Raw genomic sequence first — 19,781 nt, 5'->3', positions numbered from 1 at the left:
TATCTTATTATTAAGATATGCCCTTTATTACCCATTCCCCAGTTTTGCATAACCAACACAGTTATATTAATATACTTTTTACCTCTGTTATTACCTTGTATCTAAGCATCTTCTGAGGTTTTTTTGGGACTTGACTGTCCCTTTTTAAATTTGCCCCCTGTATCATGTGAAAGCCGTCAGCTAATCACAGACTTATGTATGTATACAATGTGAATTTGATAAGGCAAAGTCTCTTAAAACTGCATGCTCTGTCTGAATCATGAAATTGTTATTTTGACTTTGCGTCCCTTTAATTGCTGCTAGTGTCTAAGTTATCACTTTCTCTCCGCTCCTAGTTTTTGCATATTATGCCATACTTGTCTTTCCTCTATTATTTGCTTATAATTAGAGCAATCTAGTGTTACTCAGGTCCTTTGACCAAAGGTTATTTAACCCCTTGCACAATAGTATCCTTTCTTGGGGTAGTCAAAGATTTGCTCTCCGTGAGGTTGTTTTTGACAGAACAATGCAAGCTCAAGCTATAACTGGCTTGCCAACATTTTTAGTCCCTATCTCAGGCTTCTGGACCCAGTGTATGGAGGTAGTTGGTCTGATGGTGCCATCTACCTTCACTGCAGCTTTGCATGCTAGGGCAGTGGAAGAGAGATTACACCAACCTGACAATTCAGTTGGACCAGTAGTTAGACAATCTCTCTCTTGGTGGACATCTTCCACTTAGGTGTCTCAGGGAATGGTCTTCCTGCTTCTGTCATGAGAAATAATTACCTCAGATACCAGTTTGACAGTTTTGGGGGTGGTCTAGGGCTCTTGAAGATCTCAGGGAGTTTGGTCGCCTTAAGAGGTGAGGTTACCAATAAATGTCTTGGAGCATCATGACATTTTCAGAGCTCTTCGGGCTTGGCCTTTTCTCATATCGGTCCCTTTCATTTTCTTTTAGTCATTCAATATTATAGCAGTAACCTACATCAATTATCAGGGTATTACCCATATTTCTCTAGCAGTGAAAGAGGGGTCACATACACTGAATTGGGCAGTAGCTTATCAGTGTTCTATTTTAGCTATTCATATTCCTGGGGGGCAACAACTGAGAAGCGGATTGTCTGAGTCTTCAAACGCTGCATTTGAGGGAATGGTCCCTCAATCAGAAGATTTTTTTTTTCCACTAGGTCCAATCAGAAGATTTTTGTCCATGTCAGGGTGCCAGGAATCAGACTGAGACGAGAAGTGCAAAAATAATCACACCTTTATTAATAGCAAAAAATAATAAAAAGTCCACAAGTCAAATAACAAGCCAGGAATCAAAACCAGAGCTGGTAGTCAGACGAGCCAAGTCAGGAGCCAAAGCAAATAGTCAGACGAGCTGGAATCAGGAACAAGGAAAACAGCAGAGTCAGGAACAAGCCAGGGATCAGGAACCAAGAAGGACGTCAGGCAGCCAGGTAATACACAGGAACTCTCACAAACAGGTCTGAGACAATGCAAAGGCAAAGCATACTGAACAGAGGCCCTTTAAATAATAAGTGATGACATCACAATTCTGAGACTGCATCCTGTCTCACATGGATGATGCACACCAATCTGGCCATAAAAGGAAGTGTAGGAATTGAGCAGCATCCCCCACAATGCACCATACTCAGAAAGAGAGGTGAGTAAAATGGCTGTCAGCAGCACATGGCAAACACAACAGGGAAAAAACCCTGACAGTCCACTAGGTTCATCCTTGGGGTCTCACCAAGATGGACCAAATTGAGTCTCGTCTGAACCTCAGGCGGAATTGATAGACGCATTAGTAGTTCTTTGGTCTTATCAACTAGTTTTCTATTGTTTTCCTCCAATTGCAATTCTACCGAGTGCAGAGTTAACTGGTGTCTCAGATTAAGGTTGTTGTTTCTGAGGGTTCACATAGATTTAGTTTCAACAAGTCTTTCCCTGACAGATCTAAGATAGATGAAGCTAGTGTCTGCCTGTCTAAACCTTCAGTCACTTTTCCCTCAGTTGCTCTATGCACGGAGGTGTTAGTTCTCATGTTTGTGGCTTTGGATGCTATTCTGTTTGTTCGCTTCCTCATGATGCATTTTCAGCTTTGTATTCTTTTGCAATGGTTCAGGGATCATACTCTATCTCTAATGATTCATCTAGATTTCAGAACAAGCCAATTTCTGTCTGAATCATCAGCTTTTTTACACAGGGGCTTCTTTTGTTTGTCCTACTTGATCTGTAATCTCTGCAGATGCAAGTCTTGTAGGATGGGGGGGGGCATCTGTGAGTCTGAGTGCAAGTTGTTTTTTTTTTTTTTTTTGGTCTTTTCAGAGGCAATGTTCCATTTTAATGTTTTTGAACCCCTTGAAATTTTCAGAGCTATTCAGAATTGGCCTCTGCTGGAAAGGGAGTCTTATCTCTGATTTCAGATAGACTATGTTTCAGCAATTGCATTTGTCAATTATCAAGGGCAAACTCAGTTTCCTTGCCGTGAGGGAAGTCTTGCAAAGTCTTTCCTAGGCAGAAGTCCTATTCCTTGAGTGGACAACTGGAAACAGATTTTTTTCAGTCGTTAGGCCTTGCATCCAGAAGAGTAATCTCTTAATATGGGTGATTTTAATCAGATAGTTGATCTTTGGGGTCTCTTGGTTGAATCCTTAACTTTCCCAGTACTGTGCGACTTCCATGGATCCTCAAGCAGTGTTTGTGGATGCTCTGGTAGTTCTGTGGTCATTTATACTAACTTATGTTTTTTTCCACCTCTGGTTCTTCTTTCCATGGTAATTGCCAAAATTAAACTAGAAGTAGCGTCAGTGATTCAATTTTTCTCCAGCTTGATCTTGCAGAGTTTGGTATGCGGTTCTAGTTCAGATGTTCAGTTCTCCTCCTTTAGTCTCTTCCTTTGCATCCAGTCCTTCTGTCTCAAGGTCTATTTTTTTTATTATTTTTTTTGGCATGCAGATTGAACATATAGTTCTTAGAGAGAGTTCTCTGATTCTGTTATATCGACTCTGATACAGGCATGTAAGCCTGTGTCCAGGAAGATTTATTATACAGTTTGGAGGACCTTTTCTTTGCATAAGGATCATATTTTTTCTGACATTCTTTTAGAATTCCTAGGATTTTGCAGTTTTTGCAAGTTGGTTTGGATAAGGGTTTGTCCGACAGTTCTTTTGAAGGGTTATATTTCAACTCTTTTGCTAATCTTCCAGATATTCATAATTTTGTTCAGGCTTTGGCTAGAGTTAAGCCTGTTGTTAAACCAATTTTCTCCTCTTTGTTGTCTTATCTTGGTTTTGTAGGCTCCTCCTTTTGAGCCTATACATAAGGTTTTGTTTATTTTGCCTATTTCTTCTAGAAGAGTTCCTGATCTATCTGCTTTTTATGTGATCCCCCTTATCTTATTATTATTTTTTAGGATAAGGCAGTTTTCAGCACTAAATTTGTTTTCTTTCCTATGGTTGTAGTCTCTGACTTTATCAGTCAGGAAATTATTTTCCCTTCTTTGTGCACTAATCCTTAATTATATATTTTTGTGCATATTTTAAATGTTAGAGCATTGAAGTATTAGGTTTACACTGCTTTAGTTTTCAGACAAACTTCTAGTTTGTTTATCTTTTCTGGTTCCAGGAAAGTGCAGAAAGCTTTTGCCATTTCTTTGTCTTCTTGGTTGAGACTTCTGATCCATAAATCTTTTTTTGGAGGCAGGTCATCCTCCACCTTAACGGATTACTGCTTATTCTACTAGATTAGTTGCCATTTCTTGGACTTTTAGGAATGATGCTTCAGTTGACCAAATTTGAAAAGAAAACATTTATGCCTACCTAATAAATGTATTTATTTCTTGATGGTTAGCATCCATTTGGTGGCAGATCCTGTTTTAGACGTCATTTGCCACACCTTGCCCCCTCATAAACACAGATTTAAAGACGTTGCTTTGTTTAGAATATAAAAGTACAGTACCTTGAATGATACTGAATTAGTGTACTAAAAGTTTGCAATAGTTAAAAAAAATATATAATATATTCTATAGATACCCTAAAAAGTAACTACTCTGCTTTGTCATATGCTTTATTTAGAGTGGAGGGGGAATAAATGAGAGCTAGGGTGAAGCAAAACTGTGTTGCGGTATTTTGCTTCCTCCAGGGGAACAGGAAATAAATCCCACATGTGATATTTCCTAAACCTTCTTGAAATAAAAAAATCAACCACATGCCTTACATTTTGCAAAAGGCCACTTAATCATCCATTAATGTACTTCACATTACATCTTGTTGGTCTGGATTGATTTATTTTTAAACCTTCAATCATGACTTGGAGTAGTATTTGGACTGTGATTTCCCCCAAATATTTTTTGTCACAAACTAAATCTTAAGATATATAGAAGTCAGGTTTTGTGGTCATCATAAAATAAATTGTTCCCTTAAATTTAGAAAGTGGCATCATTTATCCTTGCTAAATTTATATTTCCTACATTACTACGAGAAAATTATTTCATTAAAGTTTTAGATGCTAAGCATATATGAGTTTGTTTCATTTTATATTCCTTATTTGTGAATTGCTTTTTGAGGTGATATTTAAGTTTCTTCTGTTATGTGCGATCAGTCCACGGGTCATCATTACTTCTGGGATATAACTCCTCCCCAACAGGAAATGCAAGAGGATTCACCCAGCAGAGCTGATATAGCTCCTCCCCTCTACGTCAGTCCCAGTCATTCTCTTGCACCCAACGACTAGATAGGATGTGTGAGAGGACTATGGTGATTATACTTAGTTTTTATGACTTCAATCAAAAGTTTGTTATTTTACAATAGCACCGGAGCGTGTTATTACTTCTCTGGCAGAGTTTGAAGAAGAATCTACCAGAGTTTTTTACTATGATTTTAACCGGAGTAGTTAAGATCATATTGCTGTTCTCGGCCATCTGAGGGAGGTAAAGGCTTCAGATCAGGGGACAGCGGGCAGATGAATCTGCATTGAGGTATGTAGCAGTTTTTATTTTCTGAATGGAATTGATGAAAAAATCCTGCTATACCGTTATAATGACATGTATGTATACACTTCAGTATTCTGGGAATGGTTTTTCACCGGAACTACTCTGTTAAAGGTCACTAATCCTTTTAATAAATATTGTCATGTTAAACGTTTTTGCTGGAATGTAGAATCGTTTACATTGCTGAGGTACTGAGTAAATAAATGTTTGGGCATTATTTTCCACTTGGCAGTTGTCTGCTTTAAATTGTGACAGTTTCGTTTCTCCTCACTGCTGTGTGTGAGGGGAGGGGCCGTTTTTGGCGCTCTTTTGCTACGCATCAAAAAATTCCAGTCAGCTACTATTATATTTCCTGCATGATCCGGTTCACTGACAGATCTCAGGGGTCTTCAAACTTCTTTGAAGGGAGGTACATTCTCTCAGCAGAGCTGTGAGAATTTTTATTGACTGTGAATAAAAACGTTACTCTATAATTGTTTATGTCAAATTTAGTTATTTACTAATGGGAACAAACCTTTGCTAAAAGTTGTGTTATTTTAAACTTGATGCTATAACTGTTTCAGTTCATTATCTCAACTGTCATTTAATCGTTTAAGTACCTCTTTGAGGCACAGTACGTTTTTGTTAAAAAAGATTATAACCAGGTTGCAAGTTATTGCTAGTGTGTTAAACATGTCTGACTCAGAGAATGATATCTGTGTCATTTGTTCCAATGCCAAGGTGGAGCCCAATAGAAATTTATGTACTAACTGTATTGATGCTACTTTAAATAAAAGTCAATCTGTACAATGTGAACAAATTTCACCAAACTGCGAGGGGAGAGTTATGCCGACTAACTCGCCTCACGCGGCAGTACCTGCATCTCCCGCCCGGGAGGTGCGTGATATTATGGCGCCTAATACATCTGGGCGGCCATTACAGATAACATTACATGATATGGCTACTGTTATGACTGAAGTTTTGTCTAAATTACCAGAACTAAGAGGCAAGCGTGATCACTCTGGGGTGAGAACAGAGTGCGCTGACAATACTAGGGCCATGTCTGATACTGCGTCACAGCTTGCAGAGCATGAGGACGGAGAGCTTCATTCTGTGGGTGACGGTTCTGATCCAAACAGATTGGATTCAGATATTTCAAATTTTAAATTTAAATTGGAGAACCTCCGTGCATTACTAGGGGAGGTCTTAGCAGCTCTCAATGATTGTAACACCATTGCAATACCAGAGAAAATGTGTAGGTTGGATAAATACTTTGCGGTACCGGCGAGTACTGACGTTTTTCCTATACCTAAGAGATTAACTGAAATTGTTACTAAGGAGTGGGATAGACCCGGTGTGCCGTTCTCACCCCCTCCAATATTTAGAAAGATGTTTCCAATAGACGCCACTACTCGGGACTTATGGCAAACGGTCCCTAAGGTGGAGGGAGCAGTTTCTACTTTAGCTAAGCGTACCACTATCCCGGTGGAGGATAGCTGTGCTTTTTCAGATCCAATGGATAAAAAATTAGAGGGTTACCTTAAGAAAATGTTTGTTCAACAAGGTTTTATATTGCAACCCCTTGCATGTATCGCGCCGATTACGGCTGCGGCAGCATTTTGGATTGAGTCTCTGGAAGAGAACCTTAGTTCATCTACGCTAGACGACATTATGGACAGGCTTAGAGTCCTTAAACTAGCCAATTCATTCATTTCGGAGGCCGTAGTACATTTAACCAAACTTACGGCTAAGAACTCTGGATTCGCCATACAGGCACGTAGAGCACTGTGGCTAAAATCATGGTCAGCTGATGTTACTTCTAAGTCTAAATTACTTAATATACCTTTCAAGGGGCAGTCTTTATTTGGGCCCGGGTTGAAAGAAATTATCGCTGACATTACAGGAGGTAAGGGCCACGCCCTACCTCAAGACAAAGCCAAAACTAAGGCTAGACAGTCTAATTTTCGTCCCTTTCGGAATTTCAAACCTGGAGCAGCGTCAACCTCCACTGCACCAAAACAGGAAGGAGCTGTTGCTCGTTACAGGCAAGGCTGGAAACCTAACCAGTCCTGGAATAAGGGCAAACAGGCCAGGAAACCTGCTGCTGCCCCAAAGACAGCATGAACCGAGAGCCCCCGATCCGGGACCGGATCTAGTGGGGGGCAGACTTTCTCTCTTCGCTCAGGCCTGGGCAAGAGATGTTCAGGATCCCTGGGCGCTGGAGATCATATCTCAGGGATACCTTCTAGACTTCAAATTATCTCCCCCAAAAGGGAGATTTCATCTGTCAAGGTTGTCAACAAACCAGATAAAGAAAGAAGCGTTTCTACGCTGTGTACAAGATCTGTTATTAATGGGAGTGATCCATCCAGTTCCGCGGTCGGAACAAGGACAAGGGTTCTACTCAAACCTGTTTGTGGTTCCCAAAAAAGAGGGAACTTTCAGGCCAATCTTAGATTTAAAGATTCTAAACAAATTCCTAAGAGTTCCATCGTTCAAAATGGAAACTATTCGGACAATCTTACCTATGATCCAAAAGGGTCAGTACATGACCACAGTGGATTTAAAAGATGCTTACCTTCACATACCGATTCACAAAGATCATCAACGGTATCTACGGTTTGCCTTCCTAGACAGGCACTACCAGTTTGTAGCTCTTCCATTCGGATTGGCTACGGCCCCAAGAATCTTCACAAAGGTTCTGGGTGCCCTTCTGGCGGTACTAAGACCGCGAGGGATTTCGGTAGCTCCGTACCTAGACGACATTCTAATACAAGCTTCAAGCTTTCAAACTGCCAAGTCTCATACAGAGTTAGTTCTGGCATTTCTAAGATCGCATGGATGGAAAGTGAACGAAAAGAAAAGTTCTCTTTTTCCTCTCACAAGAGTTCCATTCTTGGGGACTCTTATAGATTCTGTAGAAATGAAGATTTACCTGACAGAAGACAGGTTAACAAGGCTTCAGGATGCATGCCGTGTCCTTCATTCCATTCAACACCCGTCAGTAGCTCAATGCATGGAGGTGATCGGCTTAATGGTAGCGGCAATGGACATAGTACCTTTTGCACGCCTACACCTCAGACCGCTGCAATTGTGCATGCTAAGTCAGTGGAATGGGGATTACTCAGATTTGTCCCCTACCCTGAATCTGAATCAAGAGACCAGAAATTCTCTTCTATGGTGGCTTTATCGGCCACACCTGTCCAGGGGGATGCCATTCAGCAGGCCAGACTGGACAATCGTAACAACAGACGCCAGCCTGCTAGGTTGGGGCGCTGTCTGGAATTCTCTGAAGACTCAGGGATTATGGAATCAGGAGGAGAGTCTCCTTCCAATAAACATTCTGGAATTGAGGGCAGTTCTCAATGCCCTTCTAGCTTGGCCCCAATTAACAACTCAGGGGTTCATCAGGTTTCAGTCGGACAATATCACGACTGTAGCTTACATCAACCATCAGGGAGGGACAAGAAGCTCCCTAGCAATGATGGAAGTATCAAAGATAATTCGCTGGGCAGAGTCTCACTCTTGCCACCTGTCAGCAATCCACATCCCGGGAGTGGAGAACTGGGAGGCGGATTTCTTGAGTCGCCAGACTTTTCATCCGGGAGAGTGGGAACTTCATCCGGAGATTTTTGCCCAAATACTTCGACGTTGGGGCAAACCAGAGATAGATCTCATGGCGTCTCGCCAGAACGCCAAACTTCCTCACTACGGGTCCAGATCCAGGGATCCGGGAGCGGTTCTGATAGATGCTTTGACAGCACCTTGGAACTTCGGGATGGCTTATGTGTTTCCACCCTTCCCGCTGCTTCCTCGATTGATTGCGAAAATCAAACAAGAGAGAGCATCTGTGATTCTAATAGCGCCTGCATGGCCACGCAGGACTTGGTATGCAGATCTAGTGGACATGTCATCCTGTCCACCTTGGTCTCTACCTCTGAGACAGGACCTTCTGATACAGGGTCCATTCAAACATCAAAATCTAACTTCTCTGAAACTGACTGCTTGGAAATTGAACGCTTGATTTTATCAAAGCGTGGTTTTTCTGAGTCGGTTATTGATACCCTGATCCAGGCTAGGAAGCCTGTTACCAGAAAGATTTACCATAAAATATGGCGCAAATACCTATACTGGTGCGAATCCAAACGTTACTCCTGGAGTAAGGTTAGGATCCCTAGGATATTGTCTTTTCTACAAGAAGGTTTAGAAAAGGGTTTATCGGCTAGTTCATTAAAGGGACAGATTTCAGCTCTGTCCATCTTGCTACACAGGCGTCTGTCAGAAAATCCAGACGTCCAGGCCTTTTGTCAAGCTTTAGCTAGGATCAAGCCTGTGTTTAAAGCCGTTGCTCCGCCATGGAGTTTAAACTTAGTTCTTAACGTTTTACAAGGTGTTCCATTTGAACCCCTTCATTCCATTGATATAAAATTGTTATCTTGGAAAGTTCTGTTTTTAATGGCTATTTCCTCGGCTCGAAGAGTCTCTGAGTTATCAGCATTACATTGTGATTCTCCTTATCTGATTTTTCATTCAGATAAGGTAGTTCTGCGTACTAAACCTGGGTTCTTACCTAAGGTAGTTACTAACAGGAATATCAATCAAGAGATTGTTGTTCCATCCTTGTGTCCAAATCCTTCTTCAAAGAAGGAACGTCTTCTACACAATCTGGATGTAGTTCGTGCCCTCAAGTTCTACTTGCAGGCAACTAAAAATTTTCGCCAAACTTCTTCCCTGTTTGTCGTTTATTCTGGACAGAGGAGAGGTCAAAAAGCTTCTGCTACCTCTCTCTCTTTTTGGCTCCGTAGCATAATACGTTTAGCCTATGAGACTGCTGGACAGCAGCCTCCTGAAAGAATTACAGCTCACTCCACTAGAGCTGTGGCTTCCACTTGGGCCTTTAAGAATGAGGCCTCTGTTGAACAGATTTGCAAGGCTGCAACTTGGTCTTCGCTTCATACTTTTTCTAAATTTTACAAATTTGACACTTTTGCTTCTTCGGAGGCTATTTTTGGGAGAAAGGTTCTTCAGGCAGTGGTTCCTTCTGTATAATGAGCCTGCCTATCCCTCCCGTCATCCGTGTACTTTTGCTTTGGTATTGGTATCCCAGAAGTAATGATGACCCGTGGACTGATCGCACATAACAGAAGAAAACATAATTTATGCTTACCTGATAAATTCCTTTCTTCTGTTGTGCGATCAGTCCACGGCCCGCCCTGTTTTTTAAGGCAGGTAAATATCTTTTAAATTATACTCCAGTCACCACTTCACCCTTGGTTACTCCTTTCTCGTTGATTCTTGGTCGAATGACTGGGACTGACGTAGAGGGGAGGAGCTATATCAGCTCTGCTGGGTGAATCCTCTTGCATTTCCTGTTGGGGAGGAGTTATATCCCAGAAGTAATGATGACCCGTGGACTGATCGCACAACAGAAGAAAGGAATTTATCAGGTAAGCATAAATTATGTTTTTATTATTTTATTTATCTTTACAAGTCCAGCACAACTGAAAGATGTACATTTTACTACACTTTATTTTACTTAACATTCAAAAATACCTCAGTGGTTCCAGCATATAGTTGTTTTTGGAAGTAGTTCCCATTAATTGCATAAGCTGAATTGAAGGAATAAAAGGATGATTCAGTAACTGTGACAGAGAAATGGTAAGGAAATCAAGTGGAAGTTTGCAATAATAGTTGTGTCTTGGTTGGGTACAGAGTGTTGTCTGCTAGATTGTAAAGGCACAAGTAGCAGCTGGTGTTTTCCCAACTGTACCTTTTTTTTTTAATTTTTATTCTTCTTCTCAGGACAGGTTGGTAGAAAGAGACCCTCCCACTAGTGGTGACAACACTCTGCTCTTTAGTCTTTGTGTGAGTAAATCATGGAATAGCATACACAGCTCATGAAACCAGGAAATTGCTAATAAGGTTTTATGCTTAAAGATGTATTGGAGATATTTCACAATTGCTTGATGCATACTGACATGACACATTAATGCAGAGCAGACTTTGGGTTTGGCCTTTCTCTGTTTGTGGTGTTAGTGTGTATTAAAGGGATAGAAAAGTCAAAATTGAAATATGCTTGAGTGCATTTCAATTTGAAATACAGGTCTACAAATCCCAAAATCTGGAATTCCAAATTATTATATATTTAAAACTTACCATTTTTCCCTCCAAGTAAGTCACAGTTGCCTCTGTCTGCATTTTTGGTTTGCTTTTTTGTGTTATAAAATGTGAATAATAGTCTACATTTGCTTAAAACAGTAACTATTACCTTTCTAATTACAGTAGTATACTATTTTGTAATGGCACTATGTATACAAAAGTATTAAAGGTTGCATGTATAAGCTGTACTATGACATGGAAATATTGCCTAAATTACATAAGGCATTGTTTTTTACGCCATCTCCAAGCTCTCCCATTTTACAAATATTCAAAAATCCAAACCTTTTCAGGACCCAAACATTTTGGCTAATATATTTTATACCTGTAGAATCATTTTTGCAGTATACTTCCATTAGCAAAAATGCTTCTAGTAAAAGTTTTTACTGTTGTTTAGTGGCTTTGTCTTCTATGCTGTGTGGGCCGTGCACCAGTATTCAAACACCACTCCTTCTCAGAGAGTCAGCAGTGACTTGTAAGACACAAATGATATCTTCACAGAAACAATACACACCACGCCTGCTCTCTGAGAAGGGCTGGTGTTTAAACCCTGGTACAAAACCCTCACAGGATATGCGCGTATGCTGCTGAAAAACAGTAATAACTTTTACTTAAAGCATTTTTTGCTGATAAAAGTATAATGCAACAATTTGTCTATTTCAAACTGAACTATACCCATGCACATTTCAATTTTGACCTTTTTATCCGTTTAAGGATGTAACTTCCAATAAAGGGCTCTTTTTGGTTCATACTGATGTGAATATGTAAGGTTTTAGTGCTGAATCAGACAGTAGAAGGCTCGACAGAAGTTAAACCACCTGCCAATAAATCATGGAATATCTTGACGCACAAGTAGAATTTCTCTGTGGCACATATTATGCCATTTGTCATGTTTGAAAGTATTGAGGAAAGTGGAAAATAGGACCTTGAAGAATTGATGACAGCCTTTAACTTTTGGCCAAGAAGGATTATATTCCAAAAAAGGTGCTGTGTAGACTCATCATGGCATCTAACTTTAAATTATTTGATTCAGAGAAACTCCACCAGAAAAAAAACACACTTTAAGTTGATGTTACATGGGTATTTTAGATACACTCCTTTTATATGACACTTTTTCTTCATGCTCAGGGATTATTCTAGCTATGTATACAGAAAAACAAACCAAGGATGATGTGGCCTTTAGCTTTTTTCTACCCTAGTTTTTTTTCTTTTTTCTCTATCAATAACTTCCTGTCTTGTGAATGCAACCATGAAAAAGATTCAGAAAAAGAAATGAGTGTACCTAAAATAAATATTCTTTCTTATCACAACTTCACTATTATAAACATTCTTCTTAAATAGCTACAAACTAAATACTGGTGCATTTTTATATAAAGAAAACAGTGTTGTTTTTCTTGTCTCCATCATCTACTGAATAATTTAAAACAGGGCAGGGTCTCACAGATTTAGAGCCTCTTTAGCTCTTAATAATATTGTTAGCATTTTGCAGTGGAGTTCCTGTTGAAGGTTGACCAAAGCGGATATCGGTTACCCACACAACCACTTTTTTTATTTTTTTATTCTATGTACTAGTTGCAGTATTCTCAAAAGTAAAATGACTCCAAAATTAGACCATCATATTCAAAGATTCAGCTAATGAACTGTTTTGTCCACAAAATTCCTTGCACTCAAATGACAACTTTTCAGGAACTGTTTTGTGTCTGCCTTCTGTGCCAGTAATAGCTGTTAACCAAGCTGAAATAATTTCTCAATTTTTCATAACTTTTAAGTTATATTTTGATTAGTTTTAGCATTTAATGCAGAACATCTTGCATCATGTTGTTGCGTTATACTGTATTTTAAAAATGGATTTGATTGTATGTTTTTTTTTAAGTAGCTTGCCATATGTATCATGTTTTAACTTCAAATATTATAACTTTTCTTTTTACTGAACTCCAACTCTTTCCTACCAAGGTATGACGAAGAAAAAAGTAAAAAGAAACAGAAAAGGTATAAAGCACACCAAAAATGGGTTGCACCAAAAATAGTCCATCTGCTCTGCACAAACTAACCCTTCCCTTATTGGTTGGCTTGCTGAAAACTATACAGCATTTGTAAATATAAACATTAACTGTTCACCTGTTTTTTATCAGTACCTACTGTTGAGCCATTTCTCTCGAAACAACAAATAAATCAAGAGATTAATATGGTATCTGTTTCCTAAACAACATTGCTAGCATGTTATACTTTAGCAAAGCCAAAAGTAATATTGCATGGCTCTATTTTCTTTCTTCTCCTTTTCTTATCAAAAGGAATGTATTGGCCATTTAAGTGATAGAAATGTACTATTTTGTCTTGTAGTGTAATGTTTGTATTTGCAGTGCTTAAATGTTCGGGCTAACCAGTAAACCTCACAATATCAAAAATAATATTCTTGATCCTCACACCGGGAAATAGTAATGGAACGTTTTAATTACCTACCCATCACATTTTATTTTATCCTGCTTGTGTTCCAAAATGAAGTTTCTACAACCTCATTGCTTGCTTGCATGAGTCATTTCACATGGACATTATTTTGGCTCCTGTGATCCATCTGCTTAATGAAAAGAATAATTTGTTATACTCAAATCCAATCATACATTTAATTGTCTTAAAATACCTGCCTTAAATATTGTTTAGCATTGATATTTATTTAGATATGGCTTTATATGTAAAATATAATTTTGTGTTTCTGTTTCGGGTGTTTGCAGCATTTTCTAAAACCGTGAAATACATAACCAAACTTATACAGAAGGTACAATGGCATGATTTTACATATTACAACATATAAATCACTAGCTGTGAAAACCCATGTATCTTCAAATTGTTACAGAAAAAAAAAATCATATTTAACCTGTCTGTATCTCTAAATTAAGCCCAAATAAGCAGACCTCCATTTTGTTTTTATTTTAAACAGAGTTCTCCTCAGCAAACACTTGGGCCTCACCTTTAATTTAAAAATGCTAGAGAAAAATGAAAAGATTTCTTAACTATATTGTATAGAAAACATCAAGAAATGAGAACAATAAATTACCTTTTTGGGGTCTTGGATAATTTATAAAACGAGCCATCTAACCAGTTGTTCAAGTACTTGCTTTACAATCCAGGTAGGTCAGCCCTATTGAAATAATAGGGTAATATCAATAGGGACTGAACTTATAGCCTACATGGTACCAAGTATCTAGAATAGAGCTAAAATAACTTGCATATCAACTGGTGAGCTTATTATAACTCCCACAAAGGATCATTGTTTATCTAAATAAAGGTAGCAATAACTGAAACACAGGTTTGACGCCAATAAGCTAAACATATCAAAACTTTTGATTACATTTCTTTCATGTAATTAGCAAGAGTCCATGAGCTAGTGACGTATGGGATATACATTCCTACCAGGAGGGGCAAAGTTTCCCAAACCTTAAAATGCCTATAAATACACCCCTCACCACACCCACAATTCAGTTTTACAAACTTTGCCTCCTATGGAGGTGGTGAAGTAAGTTTGTGCTAGATTCTACGTTGATATGCGCTCCACAGCAGGTTGGAGCCCGGTTTTCCTCTCAGCGTGCAGTGAATGTCAGAGGGATGTGAGGAGAGTATTGCCTATTTGAATGCAATGATCTCCTTCTACGGGGTCTATTTCATAGGTTCTCTGTTATCGGTCGTAGAGATTCATCTCTTACCTCCCTTTTCAGATCGACGATATACTCTTATATATATATACCATTACCTCTGCTGATTTTCGTTTCAGTACTGGTTTGGCTTTCTACAACATGTAGATGAGTGTCCTGGGGTAAGTAAGTAAGCTTATTTTCTCTAAGCTATGGTTAGGCACTTTTTTATAAAGTTCTAAATATATGTATTCAAACATTTATTTGCCTTGACTCAGGATGTTCAACATTCCTTATTTTCAGACAGTCAGTTTCATATTTGGGATAATGCATTTGAATCAATCATTTTTTCTTACCTTAAAAAATTTGACTTTTTCCCTGTGGGCTGTTAGGCTCGCGGGGGCTGAAAATGCTTCATTTTATTGCGTCATTCTTGGCGCAGACTTTTTTGGCGCAAAATTTTTTTTCTGTTTCCGGCGTCATACGTGTCGCCGGAAGTTGCGTCATTTTTTGACGTTTTTTTTGCGTCAAAAGTGTCGGCGTTCCGGATGTGGCGTCATTTTTGGCGCCAAAAGCATTTAGGCGCCAAATAATGTGGGCGTCTTATTTGGCGCTAAAAAATATGGACGTCATTTTTGTCTCCACATTATTTAAGTCTCATTATTTATTGCTTCTGGTTGCTAGAAGCTTGTTCACTGGCATTTTTTTCCCATTCCTGAAACTGTCATTTAAGGAATTTGATCAATTTTGCTTTATATGTTGTTTTTTCTATTACATATTGCAAGATGTTCCACGTTGCCTCTGAGTCAGAAGATACTTCAGGAAAATCGCTGCCCGGTGCTGGAGCTACCAAGCTAAGTGTATCTGCTATAAACTTTTGGTATCTGTTTCTCCAGCTGTTGTTTGTATTGCATGTCATGACAAACTTATTAATGCAGATAAAATTTCCTTTAGTACTGTTACATTACCTGTTGCTGTTCCGTCAACATCTAATTTTCAGAGTGTTCCTGATAACATAAGAGATTTTATTTTTAAATCCATTAAGAAGGCTATGTCTGTTATTTCTCCTTCTAGTTTACATAAGTCTTTTAAAACTTCTCTTTTTTCAGATGAATTTTTAAATGAACATCATCATTCTGATACTGATAATGGTTCTTCTGGTTCAGAGGTTTCTGTCTCAGAGGTTGATGCTGATAAATCTTTGTATTTGTTCAAGATGGAATTTATTTGTTCTTTACTTAAAGAAGTATTAATTGCATTAGAAATAGAGGATTCTGGTCCTCTTGATACTAAATCTAAACGTTTAAATAAGGTTTTTAAATCTCCTGTAGTTATTCCAGAAGTGTTTTATCTCCCTGATGCTATTTCTGAAGTAATTTCCAGGGAATGGAATAATTTGGGTAATTCATTTACTCCTTCTAAAACGTTTTAAGCAAATATATCCTGTGCCATCTGACAGATTAGAGTTTTTTGGGACAAAATCCCTAAGGTTAATGGGGCTGTCTCTACTCCTGCTATATTTTTAGCGGATGTTGCTGCAGCTTCAACTTTTTGGTTAGAAGCTTTAGCGCAACAAGTACCAGATCATAATTTTATAGCATTATTATTATTCTATAACATGCTAATAATTTTATTTGTGATACCATCTTTTGATATCATTAGAGTTGATGTCAGGTATATGTCTCTAGCTTTTTAAGCTAGAAGAGCTTTATGGCTTAAAACTTGGAATGCTGATATGTCTTCTCAGTCAACTTTGCTTTCCCTTTCTTTCCAGGGTAATAAATTATTCGGTTCTCAGTTGGATTCTATTATCTCAACTGTTACTGGAGGGAAGGGAACTTTTTTACCAAAGGATAAAAAATCTAAGGTTAATTTAGGTCTAATAATCGTTTTCGTCCCTTTCCTCACAACAAGGAACAAAAGCCTGATCCTTCATCCTCAGGAGCGGTATCAGTTTGGAAACCATTTCCAGTTTGGAATATATCCAAGCCTTATAGAAAACTAAAGCCAGCTCCTAAGTACCCATGAAGGTGCGGCCCTCATTCCAGCTCAGCTGGTATGGGGCAGATTACGTTTTCTTCAAAGAAATTTGGATCAATTCCGTTCACAATCTCTGGTTTCAGAACATTGTTTCAGAAAGGTACAGAATTGGCTTCAAGTTAAGGCCTCCTGCAAAGAGATTTTTTTCTTTCCCGTGTCCCAGTAAACCCAGCAAAGGCTCAGCATTTCTGAAATGTGTTTCAGATCTAGAGTTGGTTGGAGTAATTATGCCAGTTCCAGTTCTGGAACAGGGGCTGGGGTTTTATTCTATCTCTTCATTGTACCAAAGAAGGTCAATTCCTTCAGACCAGTTCCGGATCTATCAATATTGAATCGTTATGTAAGGATACCAACATTCAAGATGGTAACTGTAGGACTATCCTGCCTTTTGTTTAGCAAGGGCATTATATGTCTACAATAGATTTACAGGATGCATATCTGCATATTCCGATTCATCCAGATCACTTTTAGTTTCTGAGATTCTCTTTTTAGACAAGCATTACCAGTTTTGTGGCTCTACCGTTTGGCCTAGCATCAGCTCCAATAATTTTTTCAAAGGTTCTCGGTGCCCTTCTGTCTGTAATCAGAGAACAGGGTTTTGGTATTTCCTTATTTGGACGATATCTTGGTACTTGCTCAGTCTTCACATTTTCGCAGAATCTCATACGAATCGACTTGTGTTGTTTCTTCAAGATCATGGTTGGAGGATCAATTTACCAAAAAGTTCATTGATTCCTCAGACAAGGGTAACCTTTTTAGGTTTCCAGATTGATTCAGTGTCTATGACTCTGTCCTTGTCAAACAAGAGAAGTTTAACATTGATATCAGCTTGTCAAAACCTTCAGTCACAATCATTCCCTTTGGTAGCCTTATGCATGGAAATTTTAGGTCTTAGGACTGCCGCATCGGATGCGATCTCCTTTGCTCGTTTTCACATGCGACCTCTTCAGCTCTGTATGCTGAACCAATGGTGCAGGGATTACACAAAGATATCTCAATGAATATCTTTAAACCGATTATACGACACTATCTGACGTGGTGGACAGATCACCATCGTTTAGTTCAGGGGGCTTCTTTGTTCTCCCGACCTGGACTATAATCTCAACAGATGCAAGTCTTACAGGTTGGGGAGCTGTGTGGGGGTCTCTGACGGCACAAGGGGTTTGGGAATCTCAGGAGGTGAGATTACCGATCAATATTTTGAACTCCGTGCAATTTTCAGAGCTCTTCAGTCTTGGCCTCTTCTGAAGAGAGAGTTGTTCATTTGTTTTCAGATAGACAATGTCACAACTGTGGCATACATCAATCATCAAGGAGGGACTCACAGTCCTCTGGCTATGAAAGAAGTATCTCGAATTTTGGTTTGGGCGGAATTCAGCTCCTGTCTAATCTCTGCGGTTCATATCCCAGGTATAGACAATTGGGAAGCGGATTATCTCAGTCGCCAAACGTTGCATCCGGGCGAATGGTCTCTTCACCCAGAGGTATTTCTTCAGATTGTTCAAATGTGGGAACTCCCAGAAATAGATCTGATGGCTTCTCATCTAAACAAGAAACTTCCCTGGTATCTGTCCAGATCCCGGGATCCTCGGGCGGAGGCAGTGGATGCATTATCACTTCCTTGGAAGTATCATCCTGCCTATATCTTTCCGCCTCTAGTTCTTCTTCCAAGAGTATTCTCCAAGATTCTAAAGGAATGCTCGTTTGTCCTGCTGGTAGCTCCAGCATGGCCTCACAGGTTTTGGTATGCGGATCTTGTCCGGATGGCCTCTTGCCAGCTGTGGACTCTTCCGTTAAGACCAGACTTTCTGTCGCAAGGTCCTTTCTTCCATCAGGATCTCAAATCCTTAAATTTTAAGGTATGGAGTTTGTACGCTTGATTCTTGGTCAAAGAGGTTTCTCTGACTCTGTGATTGATACTATGTGACAGGCTCGTAAAGAGTCTGGAAGACTTATATTTCTTAGTGTCTTTCTCATCATTTTTCTTGGCATTCTTTTTGAATACCGAGAATTTTACAGTTTCTTCAGGATGGTTTAGATAAAGGTTTGTCCGCAAGTTCCTTGAATGGACAAATCTCTGCTCTTTCTGTTCTTTTTCACAGAAAGATTGCTAATCTTCCTGATATTCATTGTTTTGTACAAGCTTTGGTTCGTATAAAACCTGTCATTAAGTCAATTTCTCCTCCTTGGAGTTTGAATTTGGTTCTGGGGGCTCTTCAAGCTCCTCCTTTTGAACCCATGTATTCTTTGGTCATTAAATTACTTTCTTGGAAAGTTTTGTTTCTTTTGGCCATCTCTTCTGCCAGAAGAGTCTCTGAATTATCTGCTCTTTCTTGTGAGTCTCCTTTTCTGATTTTTCATCAGGATAAGGCGGTGCTGCAAACTTCTTTTGAATTTTTTACCTAAGGTTGTGAATTCTAACAACATTAGTAGAGAAATTGTGGTTCCTTCATTATGTCCTAATCCTATGAATTCTAAGGAGAAATCATTGCATTCTTTGGATGCTGTTAGAGCTTTTTATTATTATGTTGAAACTACTAAGTCTTTCCGAAAGACTTCTAGTCTATTTGTCATCTTTTCCGGTTCTAGAAAGGCCAGAAAGCTTCTGCCATTTCTTTGGCATCTTGGTTGAAATCTTTATTTCATCATGCCTATGTCGAGTCGGGTAAAACTCCGCCTCGAAGGATTACAGCTCATTCTACTAGGTCAGTTTCTACTTCCTGGGCGTTTAGGAATGAAGCTTCGGTTGATCAGATTTGCAAAGCAGCAACTTGGTCCTCTTTGCATACTTTTACTAAATTCTACCATTTTTGATGTGTTTTCTTCTTCTGAAGCAGTTTTTGGTAGAAAAGTACTTCAGGCAGTGGTTTCAGTTTGAATCTTCTGCTTATGTTTTCATTAAACTTTATTTTGGGTGTGGATTATTTTCAGCAGGAATTGGCTGTCTTTATTTTATCCCTCCCTCTCTAGTGACTCTTGCGTGGAAAGATCCACATCTTGGGTAGTCA

General features: G+C 39.0%; 1 protein-coding gene across 4 annotated transcripts in view; it reads left to right on the top strand.

Moving 5' to 3' along the window:
- The window catches only part of BNIP2 (BCL2 interacting protein 2), a 369,692-nt gene that overhangs the window by 303,507 nt on the left and 46,404 nt on the right, over positions 1-19,781 (top strand). For 3 of the 4 annotated variants that reach the window (XM_053717569.1, XM_053717567.1, XM_053717568.1), the window contains exon 10: positions 13,061-13,096. The exons of the other annotated variant lie outside the window; for it this stretch is intronic. In XM_053717569.1, coding sequence (XP_053573544.1) covers positions 13,061-13,096 — 36 coding nt within the window. The remainder of the gene's footprint in view (positions 1-13,060; positions 13,097-19,781) is intronic. 4 annotated transcript variants of the gene reach the window in all.

Source organism: Bombina bombina, chromosome 6 (assembly GCF_027579735.1).
Source record: "Bombina bombina isolate aBomBom1 chromosome 6, aBomBom1.pri, whole genome shotgun sequence".
NCBI classification, from domain to species: Eukaryota; Metazoa; Chordata; class Amphibia; order Anura; family Bombinatoridae; genus Bombina; species Bombina bombina.
The sequence above is the reverse complement of the archived record's forward strand: the minus strand, read 5'-3'. Positions and strand labels throughout refer to the sequence as shown.